Source organism: Zonotrichia leucophrys, chromosome 1A (genome assembly GCF_028769735.1).
Source record: "Zonotrichia leucophrys gambelii isolate GWCS_2022_RI chromosome 1A, RI_Zleu_2.0, whole genome shotgun sequence".
Lineage (NCBI taxonomy): Eukaryota > Metazoa > Chordata > Aves > Passeriformes > Passerellidae > Zonotrichia > Zonotrichia leucophrys.
In genome coordinates, this window is record NC_088170.1 from 21,068,313 (window position 1) to 21,096,006 (window position 27,694).

Below are 27,694 nucleotides of genomic sequence, written 5' to 3' on the forward strand. Positions count from 1 at the left end.
CAAATTTTAAAACTTCCATAAACTTAAAATTTATTTTTATTATTTGTTGAGTTTTTATTTAAGAAATAAAGGTGTATTTCAAGTGTTGTAGTAACTTCACATTTTTGTACTTGTAAATTAATGTGCAGAGACTGAAGGTAATCCTATTTTGAGCTGCCTTGAGTCTCGACAGTTGATCATTTGGTGATACATAAGGATATGGTGTTTTCTGGTAAATTTAATTGGGTGACCCAGTTTTATTGGGTTTGAATGGCCAGTGTTGGTAGCAGGGTTGCTCCAGGGGTGGCTTTTAGGAGAAGCTGCCAGAAGCTTCCCCTGTGCCTTAGAGAGCCCTTACAGAGCCAGTGCCAGCCGGCTCCAGATGGACTGACCACTGGCCAAGGCCAATAGCCCAATTTGAAGGGGACCCAGAAGGGACTTTGAATCCAACTTGCTGCTCTTTGCAGGGCTGCCTAAAGCTAAACCATATGGCTGAGAGAGTTTTCCAGGTGATCCTTGAACTGAGCAGCTTGGTGCTGTGACCACTTCCCTCGGGAGCCTGTTCCGGTGACCAGGTGCCCTCTCAGGCCTTTCATGATGAGGAGTACCAACTTCCCCTGTTGCATCTTCATTCCATTTCCTCATGCTTTATTCCACTGTCTGGTATTCCAGAGGACTCTGGAGTGTAAATTGTCCCTTGTATATGATAATCCACTTCAGACAGGCAAGAAACATTTTATAGAAGAGAGCAGATAGATTTTATAAAGCAATCTGGAGCTGTGCTCAGAAGTAAATACTGGGTAATGAAGTAGGCCAGACTGGACCTGAGAACATATTCACATGTTCTGTGGTTTTTTATTCTACTTGCTCAAAGAAAATTTTAAGTATACATATATAACCAAGAAAAACCTCATAAAGTTAAACAAACTGTACAGATATTTCCAGTATTGTTAATGCTGAAAATTCAATATTTGAGTGTAATTTTCAGCAAGTGGTATATGCAAGTTTTTGCTTACTTTTAGGTAAAGGTTTGGGTCTATTCCAGTGTTCTGTGTTATCGACCGGTTGGCTCTAAGTGACTTGATTGTACTATTTTCTTCAAACAATTACTGATTTATTTGAAATACTTACCTGTAAATGTCAGGTATCTGCTGGTTTAGAGTTAACCAGTTTATTTGGCTGTGCAGTTGTCTTAGTTTTTAAGGTTTGCCCCCCAAAGCAGAATATCTAGAAATTTGAGACTGTTCTTGAGTTTAATCTTTATTCAAATCCTCCAGATTTCTTTTACCTCAGAAGATGGGTTGGTTATCCTGCTCACTAGCTAAACTGATGACATGCCAGAGAGCAAAATTTGTGTCTCCTGAAATCTTGGTTCCATCAGATAACAAACATTTCTTAATCATAATTCTAAAAAACAGATAGGCCACACATTTTAACTTTGATGCGGAGTTCTGGGGTTTCCTTCTTGGTCAGGTCCACAGTTCAAAAAACTACTGCAGCATTAGACTCATTTGGAACTCCTTGCTGCATTAGGTAATAGTAACAAAAATAAAGGCAAAACATTATACCAAGCTTAATATACATATATTTTTGTCTGTATTTTAGCAATGCATGGTATTCTATTTTTGTGTCTGGGACAACACACATTACAGGGTAATGTATCTGGTCCAAGTGCTTACCCCAAGTTTTTAATATTTTTTTTCTTCAAAGGGGATCAAATATCATTTAACAAATGAGGATTTAGCAGATGTAGTTCTGATTACTTGAGCTTCCTCTTAAATTACTGGATGTCCCTCATGGGTAATACTTAGTTTTCAGGTGGTTGATTGTGTCATGGATTTTAAAACGCTGATGAAAAGATAAAGTTTGATGAAAAGATAAGTTGCCTTCTAGTGGTTTCCCTTCTCTTGTGCAGATGAGTAGTCTTGTTGATCTTGATGAGAATGCTATATTGAATGTGCTTTTAGAGCCAAAAGCTGTAAGTTATAAATCTCTGATTATTACTTTTCCCATTAATGCTAAGAAGTCTGGATTTTAGCTACAGAAGTGCTTTAGCAGGTTGATTGATTTGCCTTAAACTGAGCATGGTGTAGTTGTGCGCTTTTTTTTTTCCCCCTTCCCCGGCATAATCTTTAATGTGGCATATCCTTCTTGCATAAAATGAGGGTAGTGTATGGCATTTGAATGCAAATTTCTGGTTTCTCTAATCTACTGGAAAAGTAGTATTTCATGTCTTGATTAAGGACAAGTTCTTGTAATGGGGTGTTCTGGTTTTGGCCAGGATAGAGTTAATTTTTCCACAGTGAGGGAATGGAGCCTGGAAGGCAGCCCTGGGCATGTCCAGGTTATTATGCTCTACCACCCCCAGGGGGGGAGTCAAGGGCTCCTGCCTGGGTGAACAGAGGTGTGGCTTCAGCATGAGGAAAAGCATGGCAGGAGGGGAAACCCATCCACCACTGGTCATTGTCCCCCAGGATGAGCATTTTCCTTGTAGATCATCCTCTTTTTACAATTCTGTTATTCATATTGTTGCTGTTACTGCTTCTTATCTCATTTATGTTTCCAGTAAATTATTATTATCTCAGCCTGTGATCTCTGCTTTTTGTGGGATGAGGGAAGGGGAGCAGTTTATGGTTTTGGGGTTTTTAATTCAGAGTGCTAAACTGGGGAGTACCATTCTTAAACCAGGATAAGGGAGAAGATTACAGCTACTGTGGCTGTGTTCAACAGTAACTCAGAATAGCTTTTCTCACCTGTACCAGATTCCAATTGAAGCAGAAGTAGCAGAATGTTCATTAAAACACCTAATATGTATAAAATATAGATATACATGCAACATGCACATACATGCCTGTAGCCAGTAATTTGCTATAAGAATCCACATCTATAGTGTCTGCTAGCATTTTTTGAAATACCTACATGCAATTTTTTTTTCTTGGCAAAATAAATTTACTGAACTTTTCCATGTAATGCATGTTACCTCTACTTTGTGATAAAGGAACTTGACTGTACTGTTTAGTTCTTATCATACTTAGAGTTGCATGGTTTATAAATGGCCTTTCAGCTTTCTTTATACAAGAAATATTAAGCTCTTATTTGAGCCTGAAAAGATTGCTAAATGCAAAATTCCTGAACGTGAAGGGAAGTGATGAAAGATTTTTTTGCACTTCGTGTTAGGAAACAACAACGTTGCAACATCTCTGTTAGGGAGGACCCTAAAGAGATGCTGCACAGCAAATTTTGGTTGATGGCAAAATTAATTGGATATGGAAGAAGAAAGCTGATGAAGTGTTGAAATAGATAAGGTTGAATATTTAAAATCTAGAACAGTGGACCCCAAGCTTTCTCACACTGTTAAATTTTAGTATCAAAAATTTGTATTAATCACTCTGTTACTGGGGTGTGATAAAACATTTTAACACAGAACATTTGAAAAGTAAAATGATTCTCCAGGACCAATAATTTCTTAAGCATTGATTAAAGGCAGTTTGCCTGTATGATAGTTTCTCTTCTGTGAAAAATTATATCTTTGCTTCTTAAGACTCATAGTTCATTCAAATTTAGGTCAAGAAAGTAGAGACCAATGGGACAAGGCTGGCAGGTTTGGTGGTGACTGCATTCATAACCACACCAGTTATAGCTCTTATGGAATAGAGCTGGATGGCCACAGCAGAAGAGAAAGGGAGAATGCTGTTGGCCTTAAGTACATTCATGAGAATGAAAACATAGTGTATAAAGGCAAGGGCATGTCAGATTATTCAAATTCAGTTTCACCTTACCATAGTAGCAAAAGATTTGGAACAGAAAGACAGCAGATTATGAATACTTTTAGGAAGGAGAAATAATGCATATGGTAGCTTAAAAAAATAAATACAAATCTGAGTATCACTGATAAAATTTGGTATCTTGATCTTGAAGAAATCTGGACAAAAAGGTATAAAATGTAGATATCACTGGACTTTGTAGAAGCCAGACTGTGACAACAGTTTAATCTGGATAAAAATACTGTAGAGCTGAGATTCGAGATATAATCTCTTTATATGAAGTGTGATGTTGATAATAATTTGTAGGAGGAACATCTAGTCCTCTGTCAAAAGCAGGGCATTTACTGTTTGTGTTGATGTTAACTCAGAGGAAGAAAACACACTCTCTGGTTCTTGGCAAGGCATCAAAGTCCTGAAGTTTTTTAAGTTGCACTTGAATGTTATAAATAAAACTCCATCAGTAGACAATTCTTTACTGAAAGTTCTCTCTCACTTTTTAAAAGGGCTGTCTAATTATAGAGATTTAACTTGAATCTCCTGAATTTGAAAATTAAGAAGATAAATTGTAGATGAGAATCGTTCATGCTAAAAAGGAAAATAGTTTTTTTCAACTTGCCATTTTTCAGCCTCTGATCCAGGTTATTGGCAGTTTTGCAAAACTGTACCTGGCACTTTCAGTGTGATCTTTAATTGACCCCAGTTAAAGTCCTCACTGGGAGCAGATGCTGATAATGGTGAGCAGAACAGAGAGAAAAGAATTGTTGTTTCACAAGGCTGGTGAATGCTGATGCATTATCAAGAGTGAGGTAGGAAGTAGTAGAATGCCAGTAATTAATATGTATGTCTTCTTCCTTTTAAGGTATCTAGTGGATAGTCGCTGGTTCAAACAGTGGAAAAAATATGTTGGTTTTGACAGCTGGGACAAATACCAGATGGGAGATCAGAATGTGTACCCTGGTCCTATTGACAACTCTGGACTGCTCAAAGGTAACTGCCTCTCACTGTGAAATAAGCCTATAGTACATTAAGTGTGCAATTGTGCATGTTTTGAAGTTGGCAGTGTAAATGAACCTCAGCATACATCAAGGTAAAAATTTTGGTTTCTTTTCTGACAAGGGAACTGGAATAGATTTCCCTAATAAATCACAATTTTATATATACAGTTATTGGAATTCTTTGTAATTGTAACAAAATATGTGGCAATGTAGAAATTCTTAGTTTATGATGAGATTTTGGGCTGTTTTGAGAACTCAAAATGAGTCAAGTTGACAAAAAGGTGGCTTGAGTTTGCTATGATTTCCCTTTTTTTTGGTAGCTTAACCAAATTGGTTGATTTTAAATAAGATTTTTAAGTTGAACTCTAAAACTTACTTCTGTAAATAAGGCCCAGACCCTTACTTGAGTTCCAGAACAATTGAAAAACTGCTGTTATTCAGTTCAGTGACTTAAGTTATGTGAAAGGATAGAGGATCATTTCCTATTTTCTTTATGGTCTTGTAAGGATGTTGAACTCTGTCACTGCTGTGATTACTCAGGTCCGACTGACTTCTGCTGATTTGTGAACACAGGTCTCAGAATACTTTTCCACATATTTTAATTTTCACATCAAATTTTGTATTTAATATCCATTAAAGATGTTAATATTTAATCTAGCAGATACAAAATTGAGCAGATAATTGGTTTTCTTGTTTGCAGTTACAGGTAATGTAATAATACTGCTTGTTCACGTAGAGTAATACCAGTTTTGCCAACTTCACATGGTTTATGAAGAACTCTTGACTTTCTTAATTCAAAACTTCTGTAATTAGTATCTCATTATTTTACAAATTGAATGTTACAGATGATTGCACCTTTTATAAAACTTGTTGTACCATGTTCTACTAATTGTCAGTGTGAATGAGTATGTCTGACACTGACCAGTGCCTTTGTAGAAGGTGCTGTATTGTCATACACATCTATATGTTCTCTTCCATCCAGCAACTTTAAGGTGTTTTTGCTTCAGGTGAGTGTTGTGTTTTGTTTTCTGAAATGTGAGGATTTAGATGTTTTGTGCATTCTTGTAGGAAATCTTGCCTTTAGGCAGGGATGTTCAGGTGATACATCTCAGCTGACATCAGATGTAGCAACATCTTTTTATCCTCGCTGAGGTAGCGTCAGCTTGTTCTCGCTTTGTGTCTTCCCCTTAAAAAAATAGGTGATTTCTAGTTGTGTCAAAGACTGTTAGTTCATCTCTACCATTTATAACTTAATCTGCATACCTGTTCAGCTTAAAATTACTGTTGTTATAAAGTCTAATGTAGGGTTAGTGGTCCAAACTAGAAGTCATGTTAGCCATTTTCCTAAAAGCTTCTGAAAACCTGTATTCTGTTGTTTTGACACTACCAGTGCCCTTTTCAAAATAAACAACATCAGGGGTTGTGAACTCACTTGTTGCTCATTCATGGAATGGAATCACTCCACATTGGCAATGATTCCATGCATCCAGTTACCTTGTGACATCTACTGTTCCTGTGTAAAGGTAGTTTTAAAATTAAGGGCATTAATGCCCAGCAAATAATAGTTTTCTCTTTCACCCTCTGCAAAGCAACGATCTTCTGTACTAGGTTTTAGATGTAGCATAAACTGGCCCTGAAAATGCTTGGGTTTTAATCTTGTCTTTGGCACATAGTATGCTCTAGTTGCTGTCATGCTGCTCTCTTTAAAAATGTGCATCTGATATAAAGAATAAAATAATCTAAAATGGGCATGCTTTCTCAGATATTCTGCAGTGTAATGCAATGATAAGGAAAACTGTAATTGAATTCACAAAAGACTAATTCCAGGAAACTGAAGCAGTATATTGTGCTTATATTATTTAAATGCTTCTCCCTTGTTTCCAGAACATTTGGATGAAGTGAGAGCAATGAAAAGTAACAGGTAGAGATTTCAGTTAATCTCAACATGTGCAAAAATGATCGAATATGATGTAATGCACGTGTCATGTTCAAAGGAAGAGATACATCGCCAAAGCGGGCACGAGGAAGTAGGTATTTAGAGTAGCTGATTGTTCATCATAGCAAACAGTGCTGTATGTGAGGGACTGAATTGCCAGAATCACGGTATCTATGTAATGGTTCTGGAAAAAATTATATTAGAAGAAATGTTGGTATTTGTAGGAGATAATAGAATCCAAATTACGCCTTCTCAGCATAGAAGATCAGTGCAGAAATACAGTGTGAATCTTGTGAAGAGTTATGTAGACCTGAAGAAGTGCTTGTGGATTTCTCCCCTCACTATGCTCCCAGCTGCAATGCGATGCTCCCAGACAGAGGGACAGCTGCCCTGAATGTTTGAAGCTCACAGTAGCTCACATCTGGAATCACCTCTTAGACCTAAAAGGTAGCTGCTAGTAATAAGGATTGAATGAAAGACAAAAGCATGCTGCTTACCTTAAGAGATTCCAAGTTGTGCTTTACTCAAGTGCAGCATCTCCCCTTCTCTGCAAAGAATTTTGTAGTGACTTAACAGAGCACATAGGATCCTTGAAATAGGAGGTTGTACTATGCCACTTTCCTAGTCTGACTTAGAATTACTTCAGACTTTGTCTTGAATCTACAGTTAACTACTCATTCTTGTTTTCAGCTGTGGAAGTATCCATGATGATGTGGGAATATGTGTGAAGTGAGTGGGAGAAATGAATTGCTTTCTCTGAAAGCTAGGATGGTGTATGATAACAAACTAGGTGCTTATAATTGCATGGGAATATAAAGTTGTCACTCATACAGTAAAGAATATCACCTGTAATAGGTGTGCTAAGCATAAACTGGATAGTTTGCCTACATGGTTTCAGAAGACCTGCTTTGAACACCATAATACTGGTAACATAATTGTGACTCAAAATATTTTGTCTGCTGTTTGTGAAAAATGTTATATTAAAAACTCAAGTACAGAATTACAGTATTGAAATGAAAATAATCTTTCTCTTATAGATGGTGATTCTCAGTCTCTCAAGGAACATCTCATTGATGAGCTGGACTACATCCTTTTGCCAACTGAAGGCTGGAATAGGCTAGTGAGCTGGTACACACTGATGGAAGGTCAAGAGCCAATTGCACGCAAGGTACTCTTTAACTGCCTACTGGGATTAGTATGATTCACATGTACTCCTGCAAGTACACAGGAGTTGCACAGGAATTTATTAGCAGACTTCTAACTCCTGGCCTATGATAATCATATAAAGAACTCCTGCTTTAGTTGCTTAGTGATACCTAATTTTTATTCAAACTTTTGAGGCTTAAATGTGTAATATTGAGGCAGGGGGATGCAAAGGACATAATACTTTCTTTTTTTTGGAAGTAAGTTGTCTTAACAAATACCTCAAGAAGATTTTGCTTTAGAAGCTTGGATGGCTATTAATGCAAATGATTTTGTAATTAGGTAAATAACTCTAAAACTGTATTGACTATGTTAGTGAAAAGTCTAGCTCTAATAATGTTAACATTGGTGGAGTAATTGCTGATAAACACTCTGCTCAGCTGCTTGCCAAGGGAATTATTTCTTTAAGCAAAAGGCTTACCTCAACACAAGTAGTAGGCCATGGTATGGTGGATAATGTGGCCCTCCATCAATGTGAGATACTGAAAAATTAACATCTTTAAATTTTTTTTGTTTGCTCAAATCTCATAATCCCCTTATTATTAAAGGTGAGAGGACATTTCACCAGTTTGCTGATCATACAATCTTCTTTTGTTTCCTAAGATTTTCGAATTAGTGATTTCAGTTGTATCCTTGCTGGACTGAATTACTTAGTTTTTAAAGTATATTTTGGTATATTTATTCTTTTTGTATTGGCTACTGGGTTGCATTTTTTCAGTTACAGGGATCTTTATTTTAATTCTTTTTAAATTGCTAAAAAAATATTAGGCTTAGAATTTAGTTTTATGATTTCTAGTGCAATACAACTTTTGTTTCCTTCTTATGACATAAGTATGGTCTAACTGCATGTATACTGGCTGCTTACTTAAAAGTCCACTTTTAAAATAAATGGTAGATATAGCTGTAGAAGAAGTTCTGGGTCTTCAAAATAAATTTGGTCAGTAACAGAAGTTTGTTAAAGGGTTTTATGTTTTCTCTAATATGATAAAGTAGTTGTTTGGTTTTTGGTCTTGTTTTAAAGAGACATCCCTGAAATGTCTGTCATTTTGTCTAGTTCTGTTAGTGCTGAAATCCATTAGAATAACTCTCTTTCTTTAAAAATACATCTGTTATCAACTTGGTATTGTTTCTTCTGAGGATGGGTTTCAGTAAACTGCATAATCTTCCATCATCACGTTAAAGTAAAAAGTCTAATTTTTTCAGTTTGGAAAATGGAATGAGAGAGCAGTGAAATTAGAGTAACTTCCATTCCACTTCAGAGTAGCTAACTGGAAAAATAAATACATGGAGTATAATGAGTGGCCAGGTAAACTGGCATAGCTTTGTTATTTTCTGCCAGTATGAACAGCAGTTATCCTCTGCAAAGCATATTCCAGTTCAGCATTTTTGTTTCTGATGCTTTTGTCATTCATCGTTATTTTTCCTGTCTGCCATTATGAGGTGCTTTTTTTTTTTTTCTTCACAAACATGGTATTATACTTTATTTCATTCCCTGTGTTACATCAGCTATTTTTGAAATGTGGATCCAAATTTGAAATTGATAAAATTTTGTATTCAATCTACATCAAATAATGGTAAGACTTCTTGTAATAGGTTGTACCTACCACTAGAGTGTTGGTTTTTATTCTTACAAATGTGTTAGTCACACTGCATAGTTTTGTTTACTGGCACTATTTTGTTGTGACTCTAGTAGCTGCAAACTATTAAGCTGCTCAAATTAAGATGCATTTTTGCTTAAATGCCATGATTGACAGTCATTAAAGCTATGGCAAGAAATTAAGTAATTCACTAATTTCTTCATTCTTTTCCTATGGCACATACATGTAAGTTATATTTGTACAGCAGATAGCAGATCTCTCCTAGCAGTTAGCTGGTGGCTTTATTTTAACCGTATTTGTCAGATGGATCACATATCAGGCTGATGGTTATTTTTGGAGCAGTCTACATGACTATGCAGTTACACTTTGGAAGATCAAAAGGAAAAACTTCTAAGAGGTGACCCTGAATATTTTTTCTACATTTTACTTTTATTAAAAAACAAATCCTGTATATTTAACTATTCCATAATCTGTGTTTATAAAATGAATATAGAATAAAGAACTGTAATGAGTAGTTAAAATTCCAAATGAATATATTCATTATCAGAAGGTAAGTGAAATATTTGTAGGTTTTGTTTAAAAATGTGATATCCAGATTTTATTAGTGTGTATTATATTTTTGATAAGTACTCTTTAACTGTGGAAACTAGTTCTCGATGTTCTGAGGAATGGATATACAATGAATGTATTTGGAAATAAAAGTACCTTTTGGGTGTTTTTACCTTTTGGTCCCGTATCTTTGGATTAAGGTTGCATATTTGTGATTTCTGCTTTCTACACTTTGAAAGTCACCATGTTATACACAGGTAAGACAGTCATCATTGTGGAAAAATGTACTTTCTAGCTTACTGTATTTCTAAAAAGCTATAGGAGAATTTTAGGTCTCATTTTATTTTTTGCATTTATTAGGTGTCTTATATTACATGAACTTCAGTTTCTTGAACAGTTCTCAAAAATATCTTGTGTGTGTATATGAGAACATATTAGACTGATATGTGATCTCCTTCTGTTTTTCAGGTCGTTGAACAGGGTATGTTTGTAAAGCACTGCAAAGTAGAAGTATATCTAACAGAATTAAAACTGTGTGAAAATGGAAATATGAACAATGTTGTCACACGAAGATTTAGTAAAGCTGATACAATAGGTATGCCCAATTATTTTCTAAAAATATGTGATTGTATATGGTAGCAAGTTCTGAATAAATGTCTAGATAAAATGATAGATGGCTATTTTGACCATTAAAAAAAATGGGAGTAGTTTTGTTTGGGTCAAAGTTAAAAGTTAACAAATTGGAATGTTGAGGCGGTTTAATACAACTGTAACAATAAAATTGCATGTTTTATTATCTAAGCATCTGCATTAACTTTAGAGGTTTGAGCTTTTAAGAAAGTGAATAGTGTGATGTTGTTTATTGGATTTCATGGTACTTTTTCTTGGCTTTTGATGTGTAAGAAGTGTATTTTTTATATATTTCATTAACCAACACATTCTAATCATATATACAAAGAGATGTATTACAAAACAGAATGTAATTAATAAATTAATGCCTAAAGGTGACCTACAAAGGCGGTAGGTCTTTTAGGTACATGTTCTTCATGTTGTGAAGTGGCAGGCCAGGCACAATCTTTTACAGTAATTGAATTGTCTATTAAGCCTTTAAGTTACCTTTATATGTATTTATTTTGACTCCTCATTGAGCATTCTATCATTGTTTGAAACAGTATTTTGATAAGATATTTGACTTTGAAAATAACAATCAGAACATTTTCAAAGATATTGCTTCTCATTTTTTGGTGTATTTGTGCATGTGTATCTGAGATAAGAGTCTTTCAGTTGTCTATATTTGTGCAGTTTTTTACTTCATGCAGAATTGTACTTTATGCCCTTGGCATGTATGTCCAGCCATCACTTTGTTTACATTTGTTGACAGCAGTGTATGTTTTTTAACTTTTTCTTCTCTTCACATGACTTATACTTACCAGCCTTTAATTCTTTGCAGATTACTTGCTTTAGAAGTAGTTATTTTACTTTGTTAAATTTCAGTATTTTAAGTTAGAAAACACATCACCTCTTGTACTAGAACGAAAACTTTAAAATTTTGAAAATTCTTCTTAAAACAAGGTTTGTTGTTAATTTGCTTTTTGAGATTTGTTTTGACTTGGGAAGTTATACTTCATTATCTTCTGAGGAAACCAGAAACTCGAAAAAGGCAATTTAACATTGTCCTTCCCATAGGACCAAATGCAAGCTATTTTGCAGCTATACTGAATTTAATTGTATCACTGAAATTATAGGTAATGGATGAATTTTCTTTCTCTGATCAGAAGCAGGGCATTTTGGAATGACAGTTACTTGAAGTAATTTAATTTTTTCTTAGCAAAGAGAGAATTAAAATTTTGAATAAATTGTTGTAAAATGAGAAGCAGTCAGAATTCACTGACAATCCCTTTCCAGACCCTGGCCTTGTTTGCTTTCCTGAAATGTGCATGATATGCTCCTGGAAGCCTTTAAAAACATGCCCTTCCTGAAGCTGAAGCTTCTTGTGCAGAGTACAAAGCAGAGCCATCCTTGCAAGGCATCCAGAAGAGTTTGTACCTTAGAAGAAGAGCTAGAAAAATACAACCCACTTTAAGAGTGAAATAGTTACTGATCCCTCTTATTTCTAAGATTGTGGGTTTTTTCTCCCTGTTTATTACCTTGAGTATATTTAAGGTAGTTCTGGAATTCATCAAATACACAGTAGAAATACTTATTATATCAATAAATAATATGCAAGAAGGATCTTTCAGAATCTTGATTATTTTTTGCTTATTCTTGTATATTCCAGTAAGAGATGCATTTCTATTATAGTTGCAGAAGACTTGTAGTACAAAACAGTCAGTAACAGCCCCAAGGAACTAAGTAGACCCAGGGTAATATGGTCTTTTCAAGAAATTTTAATTTTTCTGTCCACCATCATTGATTATATTATTTACTGCACTCAAAAAGTAAGTACAAGACCTTTCTTAATTCAAAAAATCAGAGAAATATCCTAAGTATGATCAGTCTTCAGATACTTGTTATTCCTGGAATATCTTTGCTTTTCCACTCAAATAGAAGCTAAGCTAAGCTGTGTCAATAAATTAGTACAAAGTCAGTTCAGACTGACATCTTAACATTAGCCTAACTTCTGAGAGTTTCCTGTAGCCAGCATTTGAGATTGCACTAGCTTTAGGAGCCAGGATGTGTTTGTATTAGGATTCCCTGAACTTTTTCAGCATCTCATCAAGATTGTTCCAGGTAGTCTTTCAAAATAGTACTTCAAGCATGCAGTTTTTATGAATAAGCTGTATGATATTTAACAGTGTAGGCTATTATCTGTATGGGAGCTGTAACTATTAACTCTCAAATGGAACTTTTTCAAATTGTGGGTATACAGCTGATGGAGTGAGAGGCATCTTTAAATGGCAGTTCTTCCTGTCCCTTTTAGACATCATGCTAGTACTGGTCATGTCCTACATTGGATGTATATAACTAAAACTCCCCAGGGATGTGTTGGAGTCACCATCCCTGGAAGTGTTTTAGAACTGACTGCATGTGACCCTTAGTGCTGTGATTTAGTTGGTATGCTGGTGTTTGGTGAAAAGTTGGACTCTCATCTTGAATGTCATTTCCAACTTGAATGAGTCTATGATTCTGCTAGGGGAGAGCCCCATACACAATGTGATTCAGACAATATCTGATAAGTTTTCATTTATGCTGGAAGAGGCACTTCCACTTTACTTCATAAGCCAGCACTCCAGTAATAGTTGGTGATGGGAGGAAGGATTATAAAGTGAGCATTGGTTATATGTTCATGGAAGTACATAAAAGAATCTTTATTTTCACAGTCTCAGAATTGGCATAGTAGTCAAGTGGAACATGCTCTTCCCAGAGTCTTGGACATAATGTGTAGTCATGCAATGGGATTCATTCTTCCTGTGTTGTAATAGTTCTGTTAGCAAAGCTGGAACTTAATAAATGTTAGCTTAGTGCTTGTGGAGAAAACAACCTGCAATGCTCAGATAATTAATTGCCATGGTATTAATAGAATGAAAAATTATATTTTGTAAATTCTTCTTTTAGTGAAAGCCACTGAAAAATCTAGATTTTCTACTTTTTTTCAAGACTGTTGCTGACTAGTTTTATACTTCTATTCAGATATAATTATTTGAATTCACTGATTGAGAATTGATTCAGACAGTAGATGGGTTTTTTTTAAACCCAACAAATCAAATAAGTCTTGCTTTGTTGATATCACCTACCTTGCCTATATATCATCTCTGTTACAAAAACAGATGATCCAGTCTAACACTTTCTTTGAGACTGAAATGTGTGATAAGTAGTATAGAAACAAACTGTATTCAGTTGCCTACAGTATCTGCAAATATTATATTGGCCTGCTGTCATACATTTCACAAGCCAATGTCTGGACATTTGCAAGGGACTTTTAAGTTTTGGGTCTCAGTTTAGCTTTTCCTGTTTAAACTAGTGGAAGAGGAAAAAATCTTGAGTAAAAGGGAGCAAGAGAAGCTGACACACTAGTGTTTTCTCCATAGACTTTGGAGGAATGTCTTTCAAAGAGCTTGCAGAGCCCATTTTTATAATTGTGCTTTCAGTGATCATCAGGGATAAAGTGTATGTTTTTTGCTCCTGTTTTGTGTTCTGTTAGCTGTTATGAGACATAGCTTCCATGGGCCTTTGTGAATCCACCAATTAAAAAATGCAGCTAAGTGGGATTGCTATGATACAGCACTGTACATAGTAGTGTAAAAACCCAAATCTTTAGTAAACTACTTTTGTGTAAGAAGAATAGTGTTAATTAAAAACTTCACTTAAATTTCTGTTCACAATAAGCTATGCTGCCTTAAAATTATGTAAGACTGGTTATATTTCTGTTAGGTGAATTAGGAGCTGGTAGACCTTTCTTCTTTGAATCTTTCAGGGATATAAAATCTTTCACTTTCCTTTTACAATAAATTTATATGCTTCAGTTTTACAGAGAAGTAATTTTTTCCCTGTGGACATGTGGATTAAACTTTGCACACATATTATATGCTGTTGTTAGTGCCAATTGCACTCAGATATGGGCAGAAGCGTAAAACCCAAAAAAGGTTGATTTAGGGAACAAAATGACTTCCTGCACTTGATTTTGCTATCAGTCTCACTTCTGATAATTTGCTACCTCCCCACACTCTTCTATTATCATGCTCAGAAATTAGTAGATGGCTCCTGTCATCTGTTACTTATCAGCTTCTCTTTAATTGGTATGCCTTGCTAAGGGATTCAGTCATCTGACTGTTTCCATTTTAAAGGAAGGCTAGCTAGCAACTTCCTGCTTGTCCTACAAAATGATGTCGTTGCATGGCAATTTATACAATTTCATTCATATTTTGAATATGAGGAGATGAATTCTGGTGCTTTATTTGACTGTACACTGTTTGCGTATTGAAATGTTAAATTTGTTTTCTTTCCTTCACAAAACAGACACAATTGAAAAGGAGATAAGAAAAATCTTCAATATTCCAGGTGAAAAAGAGACCAGATTGTGGAACAAGTACATGAGTAATACTTTTGAACCTTTGAATAAACCAGACAGTACCATTCAAGATGCTGGTTTATACCAGGGACAGGTACAGTGAAATATTATTTCTTTTCTTTCTTTTTCTTTTTGCTCATAAAAATGTAGCTGTACTCAATGATTTTTGCTTTTTTTTAAATGAAAATCACTTTCCAGTAGATTGTTAGGGATATAAGATTTTGTGAACAAATTTGTTGAAATTAAAGTAGTCTTTGTGTGTATTTTCAGGATTAAAGATTGAAAAGAGAGATGAAAGAGAGGATTTAACTCTTCTGATGAATTAAAAATTTTAATATATGTCTAAATTTTTAATTTTATGTTTACTAAATATCATGAAATTGCTGACATGAATTTGGTAAAATCTGAAGTAAATAATCATTCCTAGAATCTTGGATATGTTCCTATAATGAAACCCAAAATTTGAAGAACTTTTTAGGTATTCTAAAAGAATAATGTCTTCTACTCAGATTCCACTGTCTAGATTTCACAAACAAAATAACAATAAAATGTAAAAATACTTTACTAAGAACAACAGAGACAGGCAATGTCATCACTTCAAAATCTTCCTTTACAGAGGAATTCCTCGCAAGATAACTTTTTTACCTTTCCAGATGAATGCAAAGAACAAGCATTGAACGTTAAACTGCAAAATAGAAATGTAAACAGATTGTGCAATTGCATTGGTAGAATAATTCTTCAGAGTATTACACTGATTCTTTAGTCTTCAAATAGAGTTGAATGTTTTTTCAACAGCTGTAGTTCATGCAGTCACGTTATAAATGCGGATGGATGCAATTTGATGGCAGTAACTTTAGGCGAGATTATTTTAAATTATTTCCTTTTGCTTTGAAATATTTGACTATTACCTACTTACCCGCAGTATTTAGGCTTTCAGGTTTTTTAATGGCATGGAAGGTAGGTAATCAGTGCACCAGAATTGCTGCTTGAACTATTGTGTCCTGTAGCTTCATGCTGCATGCACTTAAACCCTCACACAGGTAATTTTAACAATGCAGAAGTCCTACTGGAAGAGATCACATCTCCCATAAATGAATCACATCAAAGATATAACTTGCAAATTAATCTCTATCCCAGTGAAACATTAACTATGAAGCAATCGTAGTCTAATAAAGCCATGACAAGATCTCTAGGTGACATCTGTACTTAGAGCAAAATGAATACTGTTTAAAACAGAGTTTAAGCATTGTTTCCAAAAACGCGAAATGTCGTGGTAGGCCATATGTGTTTGGTCAGTTCCACTTGCTGACATTTTTCTTGCTGAGTTTCCTAATCTAATAATAGTTACTCTGACTATTACAGTCTGTCTAACCTAATAGTTATAAGAGTGTACACAATTGAGTAAAGTAATGCTTTGAATTTATCAGTTGATTTGTGAAGTACACTTCTAGGGATTCCATTCAACTCTTCAGTCTAAATCTACTTTCTATTTAGTAAGCTCTGAGTAAGTCCAGGAAGTATGGCAAAATCAGTCTTTCAGCATCAATGACCAAGGATAGCAGACTAGTCTGTTCCTGAGAGAAAGCTGGTCATGATAGAAGGCTTGTTTTCAGTCTCATGCTCAAGTGTGTTCAGACTGAAAATGTGACTGTACCTTCCAAGTGGCTTATGCACAAGGTTTTGAGCATTAGTACTTAACTGAATTTATGTCACAGTGTAGATGCATACAGGCACAGCATGGTAGTTTAATTAGTGTCCTGAAACATCAGTGTAGAGTTGTGCAGAATTAGTTGCATTGGAAGTGGGGAGTTGGATTCAGTTTAAGCATTGGAGTCTAGTTGCCATTTCAAAGGATCCAGCTATCTCAGCTGTCAATCCAGAAAAAGGCATGAGCTGTTTGTAGGTCCTGTGTCATATCTGCCAGCGTAGGGGAGCTATCTCAAATACCCAAAGGAATTTCAGATGACACCTGATGCCTGTGTTTGGGACTGAGTGTTCTGTCCTGCTTTCCCTACCAATAACAAATAGAATGAAATTAATTTCATTAGCCAACTGTCCTGTTGAAAAAATAATATTAGATAAATGCTTTGGTAAAATATACAGGAGTAACCATACAGGTATATGGTTTTAAGGCTATTGAGGCAGAAAATAGTTTTGTTTGGGTGTTTTGGGTTTTTTCTTATCCATCTGTGTAAGGCAGAATTCCTTCAGGAATTATCCCTTCCTTAACAGGGCTGTTGTATAGACATGTGGTTTCTGTAGATTCACAGGCGCTGCTTAAACATTGCAGGTCATTTTCTGCCCTCTTTGAGAGATAAGTGGCTCGCCATCCATGGATTGTAGAGGAATAGAACTGTTAAGTGACTTGCCCAAATTTAGATGATGGGTGTGAAAAAAGTAGAGAGGAAGGACCAGTGCAATGGATGCAATACAGAGTGTAATGGCATATTCTTGAATGTCAGTGAATAGTACCTTAAATATCAGTCTTTCCTCAATGACATGGCAGCAAATCCACCAAAAAGATGGAACAGAAAGTAATCTACTGATATTTTTATTTCCATTTTCTTACTACGCTTTTTGTGGTAGGTCCTGGTGATAGAACAGAAGAATGAGGATGGAACATGGCCAAGAGGTCCTTCAGCTCCGAAGTAAGTTATGAATTCCAGTCACATGATTAGTTTGCATATTATTTTGCTTTATGAAAAAAGTTTTTAAAAGTGGCATTTTATTTTGAAAATCAACCTTCAGATATTTAATTGAAAGTACACCTGAATACATTTGCTGTGTCGTGTGTTGTAGAACATAGCATAATAATGAATTCCTGCATATACACTGCTTAACTTTGTTGATTTCAACCAATACATTATCCTGCTGAAAAATGGAAAAAAAATCCATTGTAGAAAACTGTAAAACAGCATAGTTTTATTTAGATTTCTGTCTCAAAGTGTATCTGTTAGGTCAACACAGATTTTATCAGTATTTTTCTTACACATAAATATTTTCATGGACAGCTTGTTCCTTTTGTCTCCAGAGCATATTTACCCACCAAGTTTATTTGAATTGCAGCCTTCATGTGGCTGCAATTACCATCATATGGCTTTTATTCTTTGTGGGGCTGTCACCAGTTAATGCAGAATGATGTTGGTTTTATTTTCTGTTTTTCCTACTGCTGTTATGAACAGCACCTTCATAATGGCAAGTGAATAGAAAGGCTTGTGTGGTTTTATTCATTTAACTATTTTTAATGATATTTCCAGTATCTAAACAATTTTCTCTTGATTTTGAAGAACAGTTGGAACCATTTAATTAATATGATGTCAGGCTTACAAATAGTTAACTGTGTTTCTTGGCTTTGTTGGCTGGTTCTTGATCATATCTTTCATTAAAAAGTTTAAGTTCTTTTAAGTTCTCTTTATTCCTTTTGAGATTATGTATCCATGTAGTTAAAAGTCACTGCTCTAAAGCATTTTTATAGTATCATTGCTTATCATTTGAAGGACACTGTTTCTTTATCTTTGGTGTTTTATCTCAAGCAGTTATATATGGAACACTATTTTCTATTAAGCTGTTTAATGAAGTCTGAGTTCAATTTAAGATTAGTATTAACAGTATAATCTTGCTTATCAAGATGTTGTAACATAAGGCTTTAAAGAGCGTGAAGCAGTAGAAAGAATGGGATGCTAAAAACTTGAAGTTTCATCTCTGACCTCAAAAAACATCTAGTAGAAGTTTAAATTCTTAGTCAAATTTTAGATGCATCTTTGAAATGTTAAAAGACCTTGCATAACTCAATGTCATGGATTATTTTGGAAGTTTTGGTTGGAAGATACTCTGGTGATGGTATCTGCTTTTCTTCTGCCAAACTTCTTTTTCATTTCATGGAAAGCATTCAGGAGCAGTATATAAAGTAAAGAATATCTCCTGAAAAATGTTTGATCTGGGGACAAGTGAAATGCTAATTCCGAATGCTGTTGTCAGAGAAGCTTGTAAGTAAACCAGCAAATGAGGATGAATAGTATTACTGTGAGGTTAGTATGGTTTTGAGATCTGGCAGCTGTCAGAAAGTTGGGAATTTGATATTCAAATACACTGTAATAATGGAAAGTTTGCAAAATTTTGTGAATTCAAATAGCAGCTATGAACAGGCCAGGACAGGTAATGGGACAGGTTTTTACATCTGTTTAAAACTTCATGAACAACCTAATATATGTTTAAAGGGATAGAAATATTAAACTCACTTCGCAGTTTTTCTGTGTGAGACCCATTAGAAGTATTAGTTTGTCAAGACAGGTAGCATATATTCACATACCTTCCTACAGCCCTGACATTGGTCACACGCTGGCTCAGTGCTGAAATTACCTCTTTGTAGTGCTTCTTTTTGAAGAGTACAAATTGTAAACAAATTCTGATATCAAGGTATAAAAGGCCATATTTAGAAATGTCAAAATATAGGATACTGGAAAGCACGAAGGATGATAAAGCTTAAAAAATCAGGATAATTTCAGAACATGAGCTAAGCTTTTCTACGTATTCCCAGAATAGTTGATGTTGGAAGGCATCTCTGCAGATTCTCTGGTCCAAACCATTTGCTCAAAGACAGGTCACCTAGAGCAGGTTGCTTGGGATTTTATCCACATAGGTTCTGAGCATGTCCAAGGATGGAGGCTCTACTGCCTTCCTGGAAAACCTGTTCCACTGTTTGGTAACTCCTATTTTGAAAGTTTTTATATTTACAAAGAATTGCCAGTGCTTCAGTTTTATACCTGTTGTCTCTTCTCTTTCCAATGAACATAACTCAGAAGGGTCTTCCTCCATCTTCTTCATTCCCTCACACTGGTTATTTATACATGTTGATAAAATTGCTGTGGAACCTTCTCTTTTCCAGGCTGAACTGTCCCAGCTTTCAGCCTTTCCATAGAGGTCAGATGCTTGATCACCTTTGTGGTGTCTCACTGGACTTGGTCCAGGATATCTCTGTCTCTCTGGTGTTGGGGAGCCCAGCACTCCAGGTGTCTGTAGCCAGTTCTGAGTGGAGAAGGATCACCCCCCTTCAGCTGCTGACAGTGCTTTTCCCAGTGTGGCACACTGGGCCAAGGTGGTTGGCCCAAGGACACACTGCTGGCTCGTGTGCAGCTTTTTGTCCAGCAGGACCCCAGGTGGTTCCCTGCCAAGCTGCTTTCCATTTGTCACCTGCCCACACACCCACTTCTTCCCGGTGTATTGGTTCCTGGCATTGTTCCTCCCCAGGTGCAGGCCTTTGCATTCCCTTGACTGGACTTCAGGAAGTTCCTGTTTACTCATTTTTCCAACCTTTTGAGGTCTGTCAGAATGACAGCAGAATCTTTGTTGTGATGATTGAAAATGAGAAACAGTAAGATGGAAAGATGTTCTGCACGGTTTCCCTGCCTCTTTCTCTTAAAAGCCTAACAGCAATTTTTATATTGCTTCTTTTGGCAATTTTTCTGTATTCCTCCTACTACAAATGATGATTGCTGTCAGTTTTTCATGAGAATTCTATTAAATGTGTGAGCATCTTTTCTTATGCAAGAAAAGAACATACTTACTTTGAAAGTGGCCAGGTTGGGACCTCAGTTCAGTACAGGAAAGAACACTTTTGAAAATTATAATTCTGTTTTTCTTAAGAGTATAATGACTTTGTGCAAGAAAAAAAGATTAATTATCATCATAATTGTCTCTTCTTCTGAAATTAGAAAAGAGTGATTTTGAGATCCTTTTAATGAAGGAGCAGAGACCATGCTATACAGCTTAAGTTCTGCACTGTGTTCAAGCTTGCCAGTGTTTGCATTTGTTTTATGTGTACTGTTCTTCTAACTTATGAATTTACTTAATTTTGGAAGTAATTGCCATATCCACTGTAAAAACCCTGCATGATTTAATGATATTTGCTATCGTGTCATATTTTAATGCTGCTTAAAATATTTGTGAGGCTTGGGTTTTTTAGTCTGAAAGTATCTGAATATAGTGTACATTCTTCAGATGTTCACAGGGTTAGTCAGGTTTAGGAATAGCTGGATTTTTTGCTTTCTCAGGGGTTGTTCATATCAGCTACTGGGATGTTTTTGGCTCTGGGAGGTCGATTTCTATGAAACTTTCTGTTTATTCTGGAATGTCTAAAACATCACCTGCTCCCAAAAGAGGTGCTACTTAGCAGTAAAGATTATTTTTTGAGAAAATTTAGTTACACTAACATGTCTATGAGTAGCTGTCTCTCAGTGTCATACCCATGACAAATTTATACAAATGTACAGATCCCAGTTGTTTTTGTAACTTACTTGCTGATCCCAGTATTTAATGAAGATTTGAGATCTCTGTGCAGACTTCTTTTTTTTAATCTGTGTCCTTATATGAGAAATTATTCCACATGCAGAAAAAACAGCTAATCCTGTTTGAATGGTTTATTATTGTCAAGATGCTGTTTTAAGCTAAAAACTAAATATAAATTTAAAAAATTTAAATTGTGGTTCAAGTTACTTGAAGAACTGAACTACAAAATCAAGTTACTTATGTTCAGGAAAAACTGTACATAACTTAAAACCTTTCAGCCAATCTGTGATTTTAAAACTTAAGATGAGGAGAAGTGAGGAACTCAAGTTTTGACATTCCGTGGGTTACCGACTGAATAGCCTGGACAAGGTTTCTCTTCGTTTTCTCTTAAGAAGTTGTTTATATACCTGTTCATGTGCAAATATAAAAGCAAGTTAGGGAAGCATACAAAAAAGCTGTAAACTAGTAGGTTATTTCCTTCTAATTTTAAAAAAGTGTTGTAGCTGGGTTTTTCTAGAAAACTTAAAAACAAGTTTTAAATCTATTGATCCATCCTATTCTTTAAAAGTGCTTTCCATATAGTAAAAAACGAAGATTTTTTAATTACGTGTCAATCTGTATCTCTCTGTGTGTTTTAAAAGTAATGGATTTCATTCTGATACTTGTTTCATTTAGGTATCACTGTGGAATAGGTAATCCTAATCTAATAGCTGGCTACTTAGTATAATTTACTGATGGCCTGTTGTTAACTTGAAACATTTCTCATATGTGAAAGGGAATATATTGTTGGTAGTTGGGGCATTTTTTGACCTACAGAAAGGTGAGTCTGCACACATTCAAAGCTTAACACTTTTTCTCCTTGTTATAATGAACATTTTCTTAGTTTTTTTCAGATTTTTTTTCTGGCTCAAACTATAGGCCTTTTTATCTTGGAAAAGCATTAAAGGCCATTTCTCAATTCTTTTCTTTTACTGGGTTGGACCCCATAATGTCTGTTAAGAGGAGGGAACAGAAGGATCAAACATGTTTAGAAGTCCTTTTTAAAATAATGTAATGCCCATTTATCTAAGTTTTATGGGAAATATATCCATGAATCTTCAAAGGAAAAAGTGTGTTTGGTTTTTTCCTTGAGCAGTTGTATGCAGACAGATGTGCATTTCTACTGACTGTTCTGTAAGAAAGAATTGTGGTGTGTAGGGCTAACTGGGGACTTACTGTGATGTCTTAAATTGTATGAGCAAGAGCTGTCAGCTTGTTTGTCAGCCAGGAGTTGGACTGCCATTTGCTGATAACTAGTAACTGAGATAACCATGTGTCTGAACTCCTGAGGGTAAACACCAAACATTGGTGATGTTCAACAGACATTTTCAAGTTAGTCTAACAAACATGTTCATTAATACAAAGTAATGGAGGATTGAAAAACTCTTAATAAATGCATGTCCTTAACATTATTTTTGATTGATTGATGAATGTTAAAATATCAACCTTTTTTACTGCAAATTCCCCAAAGTGTGATTAGCTGAATTAGTTAGGGTTTGTAAGAAGAGAATAGTCTAACTTAAGCTTGCTATAAAATTGTATACTAGCCCAATCAGAGCTACAGCTTTAAGGAATAGAGGCCTTAGTAATGGAAGGACCTCTTGAGAAAGTATCACATAGTTCCCCTACTCAAAGCATGGGAAGCTGTAGCACGTTGCTTAAGACCATATCCAGGCATATTCCCTGTTCAGATGGAATTTTATTTATTTTGTTTTATACTCATAGACTTTTGTCCTTTTGGTGGGCACCACTGAGAAGGTTCTTGCTTCATCTTCTTCGTTCTCTCCCATTGGGTATTTATACAAGTGGTAAGATCATTCTGGAGCCTTCTCTTCTTCAGGCTGCATGGTCTCAGCTCTCGCAGCTTCTTCACATAGGTAAAATGCTGCACCTTTGTGGTATCTCATGAGTCTTGCTCCAGAATATCCCTGTCTTTATGGTACTGGGGAGCCCAGAAGTGAACCCAGCACTCCAGGTGTCTGTAGCCAGTTCTGAGTGGAGGAGAAGGATCACCTCCCTTGAGCTGCTGACAGTGCTTTTCCCAGTGTGGCACACTGGGCTAAGGTGGTTGGCCCAAGGACACACTGCTGGCTCGTGTGCAGCTTTTTGTCCAGCAGGACCCCAGGTGGTTCCCTGCCAAGCTGCTTTCCATTCACCACCTGCCCCTCCAAGGGTAGGATTGAATGGTTTTCAGTCCATCTCACTGTGCACTTACATAACCCGTGTTTGATCTGCTTGTCTATGAGCGTGTTGCAGGAGACACTGTCCAAAGACTTGAGGAAGTTGAGATAAACCACACCCATTGCTTCCCCCTCATCTGCCAAGATAGCCTTCTATGAAGAGATTACTGTCAGGCTGGTCAAGCAAGATATCTACTACTGCTTTCACTGAGACGCTTTCTCTTCACATCCACCTTGGGTCAGAAGCTCCCTGTTCATCCATCCATTCAACCTTCCTGCTGCCTTTGCTTAATTTTTTACTTCTCTGAATGGACCATTATTGAGCGTAGGGAACTTGATGATCTTAGGGGTCTTCTCCAGTGTAAATGATTCTGTGAATATCATCCAGCTCTCTTGGGGGCCCCTCTTCTCTCCAGGGCTGTATCCCATGACACTTGTCCAAGCTGATCCCTATAAAGTCTAAAGTCTGCTCTGCAGTAATCCAGGGCTGTAGTCTTGTTTTCTGCCATGCTCTCCCTCAGGATCTCAAATTTCACCGTCTTAAGGTCTTTTTGGCCAAGGCCCCAGCCTCACATTCCCAGCTAGTTCTTCCTCCTTGGTTTTAAGTATCAGATACAGTTGAGAAGCTCTCCTTGTTACCTCCTCAGTCACCTGCATCAGGTAGTTGCCCTCATTGCATCCCAGATCTTTCCTGCATTTTTGTGCCCTGTTATGTTGTCCCACCAGCAGGTCCCCTGTAAGGACTAGGGCCTGTGAATGGCTTATCCAAAAAAGTCTTATCTACCTTCCTTTATCCTGATCCAGTCAGTCTGGGTGCCTCCAGAGGAAAAAAGACTTCTAGCTGCAGTTGGTTTTGCTGATGTCCATATTTATCTCCTTGCTGTTGGTCCCTCCCTGTTGGGAAGTTCTAGTGCAGTTTAATCATGGTGTTAATGAAGTATGTGGGAAAGTGAGTATCTCATGTGTTTGGCATACTACAGTTAAGTGGTTTTTGTTAACCTATCTTCTATCTTTTGCTGTTAAAATGCTAAATTATAATAATTATTTTGGGAGGTTGTTTGTTACATCATTAAAAAGTTACTTTTCAAAATTACCTGTTAGTTTCTGCTGCTGTTGTAGCTATGTTGAGAATTTAGTTTACTCTTCTCCTGCATTTGAGAAGCAAGCCATTTACTGATTTAGTAGACCTTAACTGGTTTCCTCTGGTTTCTTTCAGTTTTTATATACAGCAATTATACATTGAGTTTTAAAATTTAAAACTATATTGCATTTGAATTTTGTTTAAATTATATAAAAGCTTCAAACTGGTTTTGAGAAGTTCAATTTCAGTTCAAAATTTTTCAAATCAAATAGCTTCTTCTAAAATAAATACATGTATGCATGTCATAATTAAATACTGTTCTGGATTTAAATGGGATTAAACTGACTTCAGTTTGGTATCTTTTGTGGACAGTCTGTCTTTGAAGACAATATTCCAAGAGAAGGATTTAGATTAATAAAGGAAATTGCAGGAAAGCTTTGTGAATGTTGATCAGAATACCTGAAAAATTAACTAACATGTTCTTCATATGGTGATTCATAGAATGATTTCGGTTGGAAGGGACCTTAAAAGTTGATCTAATTTCTGCTCCCTACCATGGGTAAGGGCACCTTCAAATGGGCCAAGTTGTGCAAAGCCCCATCCAACCTGACCTCAAATACTTAGAGGGATGGGCCATCCAGTTTCTCTGCCTGTTCCAGTCTTACCAGCCTCACTGAGAAGAATTTCTGCCTAATGTCTAATCCAAACCTACTCTCTTTCAGTTTAAAGTCACTCCTCCTTAGTCCAGTGATCACATGCCCTTGTAAAAAGTCCCTCTCCAGCTTTCGTAGCCCCCTTTAGGAACTGAAAGGCTGCTCTGAAGTTTCCCCAGAACCTTCTCTTCTCAGCCAACCCAGGCTGAACAGCCCCAACTCTCTCAATCTGTCCTCATTGGAGAAGTGCTCCAGACCCCTGATCATCTTGTGGCCCTGCCCTGGTCTCACTGCAGCAAGTTCATGTCTTTATGTCGTGGTCCTGGAGATGAGCACTGCACTCCATGGGGTGTCACAAGAGCAAAGCAGAGGGGAGAATCACCTCCCTCACCCTGCTGGTCCCACTGCTTTTGATGTAGCCCAGGATATAGTTGGTTTTCTGTGCTGTGAGCTCACATTGCTGGGTTATGTTGGGCTTCTTATTCACCAGCACACCCAGTTCTTTCTCTTTAGGGCTGATCTTGATTCATTCTTTGTGCAGCCTGTACTTGTGGTTGGGATTGCCCTGACCCAAGTGCAGGATCTTGCATTTGTTGCTGTCAAAATCATGAAATTTGCATCAGCACGTCTCTCAAGCCAGGTCACTCTGGATGGCATCCATTCCCTCCAACATCCCAACCACACCACACAGCTTGGTGTCAACAGCAAACTTGGTGAGCGTGCACCAATCCCTCTGTCCACGCCACTGCTAAGCAGCACTGATCCCAGTACGGATTTGTGAGGAGCACCACTGGTTTCCACTTGGACACCTAGTCATTGACCACAGCTCCTTGAGTGCAACCATCCAGCTAGTTCCTTATCCATCAAGTGGTCCATCTGTCAAATCTATGTCTCCCCAGCTTAGAGACAGTGTCTAATGCTTGGCAGAAGTCCAGACTGATGATGTCAGTCTTCCCTCACCACCTGTCTATTTGGTTTTAGAAGGCCAGCAGATTTGTCTGACAATATTTGCCCTTAGTTGACAACATGTTGGCTGTCACCAGTCACCTCCTCAGTCTTCCTGGTTGGATCGCCCGTAGCAGACCCCCACTATAATGTTGTCTGTCCCTGCCCACTCTTTATTCCTTACATATAAGGGGTCATTGATCCCTAAGAGGAGCTCCCAAGAGGTTCCTCTGCCTGTCCTTCCTAAAGAGTCTATATCTTTTCATTCCAGCACACCAGGAATAGTAGCCATCCCATCATTTATTTGCTGGTGCTGGCAATAGGATCACACCCCTCACAGGCATATGCACATCTCCAGCTCCTCTTGTGTTTTGCCTCTTCTTGTGCTTTTGCATGGGGGCATTTAAGCGGGACCCTCAACAGAGCTGAGGTGCTGGCTGCAGTGGCTGGAGTTCTTTTGTGCTGTACTTCAGGTTCATTACTCCTAAACTCCAGACCCTTTCCAGGCTCTGGGCAGCAACTCTTGCTTGCTCTGGCATCAGCTGGTGTGAGTAATGTGGATTGAGGTTCCCCTTCCCTGGCAACTTTTCTTTTCAAAAAGGTTTAACAGAAAGTTGAAAACAAATGTGAAGATATACTTGGGAAAATTCCCAGTGTAAAAATGTTCATTTTCTTATGGAGTTTAGTTCTTGGCAAGTGCTTAAAAAGTCCTGAGCATTCAGTACTTCGCTTAATATAGCGATGTGTACTTCAAAGCTTTTCAATGACAGCCAGAACTCCAATTCATTTGAAGTTACATGATCTCCTTTGAGTATGCTGTTTTTTCCTTGTGCACCTGTAAGATTTCTTCAAGAAAAATACACTGCAGGATAGTTGTAAATACTGTGTTTGTTATATTCCGCAGTCTTTGTGATTAAAATAATCACTATTCTTTTATTTTAAAGTAGTCCTAAACCATGGGGATAAGTGATAATGCTTCTCTTTTTGGAAAAAAAAAAAGGTTTTTAAAAATCCAGTGTTGTGCATAATATCCTGAAATTTTCTAACAAAATTACTGAGACCGTTTTAACTAAATGGTTCCATGCTGCTGTTAAATTAATGTGAAGTATTTATCTTGATCATTTTCTTATCTCATCTCAACATCCATTTAGTTTGAAATTAAAAATTAATAAAATTCCCACGTTAGAAACTTCACATTTTAAGTTCTAGAACATCCGAATATCTACAGTTGTCCTGTAAGCTGAAAATTTTTTTTTTTTTTTTTTTTTTTTTGCACAGTGGCCAGTGCTTTCTTTTGGTTTTTAATATCTCTGTTTCTGCAACGAGTTATGGAAGTTTTAAGTACTGTGAAACATTTCAGGTGTTAAAAGGCAGATTCTGGTGGCTGCATGTCCTGGGTATTTTTAGTGCTTTGCCCACTTTTAAAAAAGCATTTCTTTTCCATGCTTGTTTATCTGCTTCATTCATTTGTTATCTTTC

At 36.6% G+C, this 27,694-nt stretch overlaps 1 protein-coding gene across 2 annotated transcripts in view; it reads left to right on the forward strand.

Annotated features, from left to right (window-relative positions):
* Nucleotides 1–27,694, forward strand: part of USP15 (ubiquitin specific peptidase 15) — a 60,504-nt gene that overhangs the window by 6,417 nt on the left and 26,393 nt on the right. For both annotated transcript variants that reach the window (XM_064701844.1, XM_064701845.1), the window contains exons 2-6: nucleotides 4,603–4,730; nucleotides 7,712–7,842; nucleotides 10,493–10,619; nucleotides 14,981–15,126; nucleotides 17,619–17,680. In XM_064701844.1, the coding sequence (XP_064557914.1) occupies nucleotides 4,603–4,730; nucleotides 7,712–7,842; nucleotides 10,493–10,619; nucleotides 14,981–15,126; nucleotides 17,619–17,680 (594 nt within the window). The remainder of the gene's footprint in view (nucleotides 1–4,602; nucleotides 4,731–7,711; nucleotides 7,843–10,492; nucleotides 10,620–14,980; nucleotides 15,127–17,618; nucleotides 17,681–27,694) is intronic.